Below are 1,829 nucleotides of genomic sequence, written 5' to 3'. Positions count from 1 at the left end.
AGAAAGAGGCGTGCACGAGAGAGACTCGAGCTTGTGACCGTGCGAGATGTAAACATTGATGGCATCCTGAAACATTAGCTAACTCACTGCTGCTGAGTGAGAAACAGACGCACGCTAAAATATATTAAAATATACACGATACAACTAATAACTAACTGCTATAATGGTCATAAATCAGGTTTATTATTATGTCAAAAGAGGCTTTTTAAAGAAGGTGGTGCAAATTTCTTTGTGTTATTCTCAAATAAAACTATTTATGGTGAGAGGAACATTACCGGGCCAGCACGTGCCCTGATAGATCCGTCCCTCTCTGTCTTTGACAAAATGTCCTCCGTCTCTGGCCTCGCGGTACATCGACCAATCAGGGTCGACCTTGATGTGGGGGTCACTTATAACAACCAACTGCAACATAAGAAAAACATAAAATAAGAACAAAAATATGCACAATAAATAATCTAAATGTGTGAAATTTGACACCAAAAACTGACCTTCCTCTTCTTCCTCTCCAGGTGGCGCTGCAGGGCGGCTGGTTCGGGGAAATGAACGGAGTCCCAGGTGAAGTAACGCTTTCCGTCCGTGTGCTCGATGTCCAGCCAGATGACGTCATACGGGATGTCGTGGCGATCGAATCCAGAATCTACAGCCTTCACATCGGCTTCATCGCTGTAGTTCCAGCGGCACTGGTGGTACCCGAGAGCGAAGAGAGGGGGGAGCGCTTGATATCCTGACGGAGGAGGTGAGGACAGCTGAGAGTAAAACTGATGGATAAAGTACGAGTACTGGTTTCACTGCACATGGAAATGACAAAACAAAACCTTCATAATAATCCTTCTCAAAATGTTAAATTTACTTTTTTTCAGGTCATGCTTGATTTGATGTAAAAAATTAAATTAAATATAACAAAATAAATAAAGTGAATTCAGGTCATGCTTGATTTGATTTAATTTACTGTATTTCAAGCATGCAAAAAATAAAATAAAATTTAAAAAAGTGAATTCAGGTCATGCATGAAACATCCTGAATTCTAGATACATCCTAAAATCCGAGAAACATCCTAAACCCTAGAACTGTCCTAAAATCTGAGAAACATCCTAAAATCCTAGAAATGCCCTTAAATCTAAAACATTGTCCTAAAATCTTAGTAACTTCCTTAATAATAAAGAGCTGCTTAATTAACTCTATATTTCACATATAAAACTAACAAAACCTGCTTTGTTTTTAACTGCATATAAACACAGTAAACTACATTCAGGGCTGCACACACACACACACACACACACACACACACACACACACACACACACGCGCACAGAGACCCCTGTGAGCAGCTGCTGTGGACTGGGCCCGAGCAGAACCTCGCAGTCAATCAGTCCGCTCTCTGACAGCCAGCGGACGTCAGTCTGTAGCTCCGCCCGCCTCCTCTTCACTGGGGGCGTGTCACCATCCTGAGTGATGCAGGGAGGTTTTATGTCCGTGTGAATGAGAGATTTGCACGTTGCATCCTGACACTGGACGCCCATCACTCAGAGAATTGATTTTCAGATTGATCTCGCTGTTTTTCTATGAATCACTCTGTGGCTCAGCGCCTAAATGTATCACTGACATGCTTGTGGCATATGAACCTTTTAGGGCCCTCCAAACATCTGGGGCCCTCCGAACATCTGGGCCCGACCTACTGACCGTCCCAAAAGTCAGAGTTAAACATGTTGAAGCAGCATTTTGTTATCATGCAGCACAAACCTGGAATAACAGACAAGCCCCGACTCTGACCTAATGACTAATGACTGCAAACTTATTTTTAAACTTGATTTTAAATCTAATTTAAAATA

General features: G+C 42.2%; 1 protein-coding gene across 1 annotated transcript; it reads right to left on the bottom strand.

The window, feature by feature from the left end:
- Positions 1-275: 275 nt before the first annotated feature.
- Positions 276-1,520, bottom strand: LOC121940186 (neutral alpha-glucosidase C-like; the record flags this gene model as incomplete). The annotated part of the gene is made up of 3 exons (XM_042483013.1): positions 1,311-1,520; positions 489-758; positions 276-402 (listed from the first exon to the last, which is right to left on the bottom strand). Coding segments are annotated over exons 1-3 (607 nt in total), but the record flags the coding sequence as incomplete, so codon positions are not given.
- Between the last annotated feature and the right edge of the window lie 309 nt (positions 1,521-1,829).

Source organism: Plectropomus leopardus, unplaced genomic scaffold (genome assembly GCF_008729295.1).
Source record: "Plectropomus leopardus isolate mb unplaced genomic scaffold, YSFRI_Pleo_2.0 unplaced_scaffold7861, whole genome shotgun sequence".
NCBI classification, from domain to species: domain Eukaryota; kingdom Metazoa; phylum Chordata; class Actinopteri; order Perciformes; family Serranidae; genus Plectropomus; species Plectropomus leopardus.
Note: the sequence above shows the minus strand (reverse complement) of the source record. Positions and strands in the feature narration are given on the sequence as shown.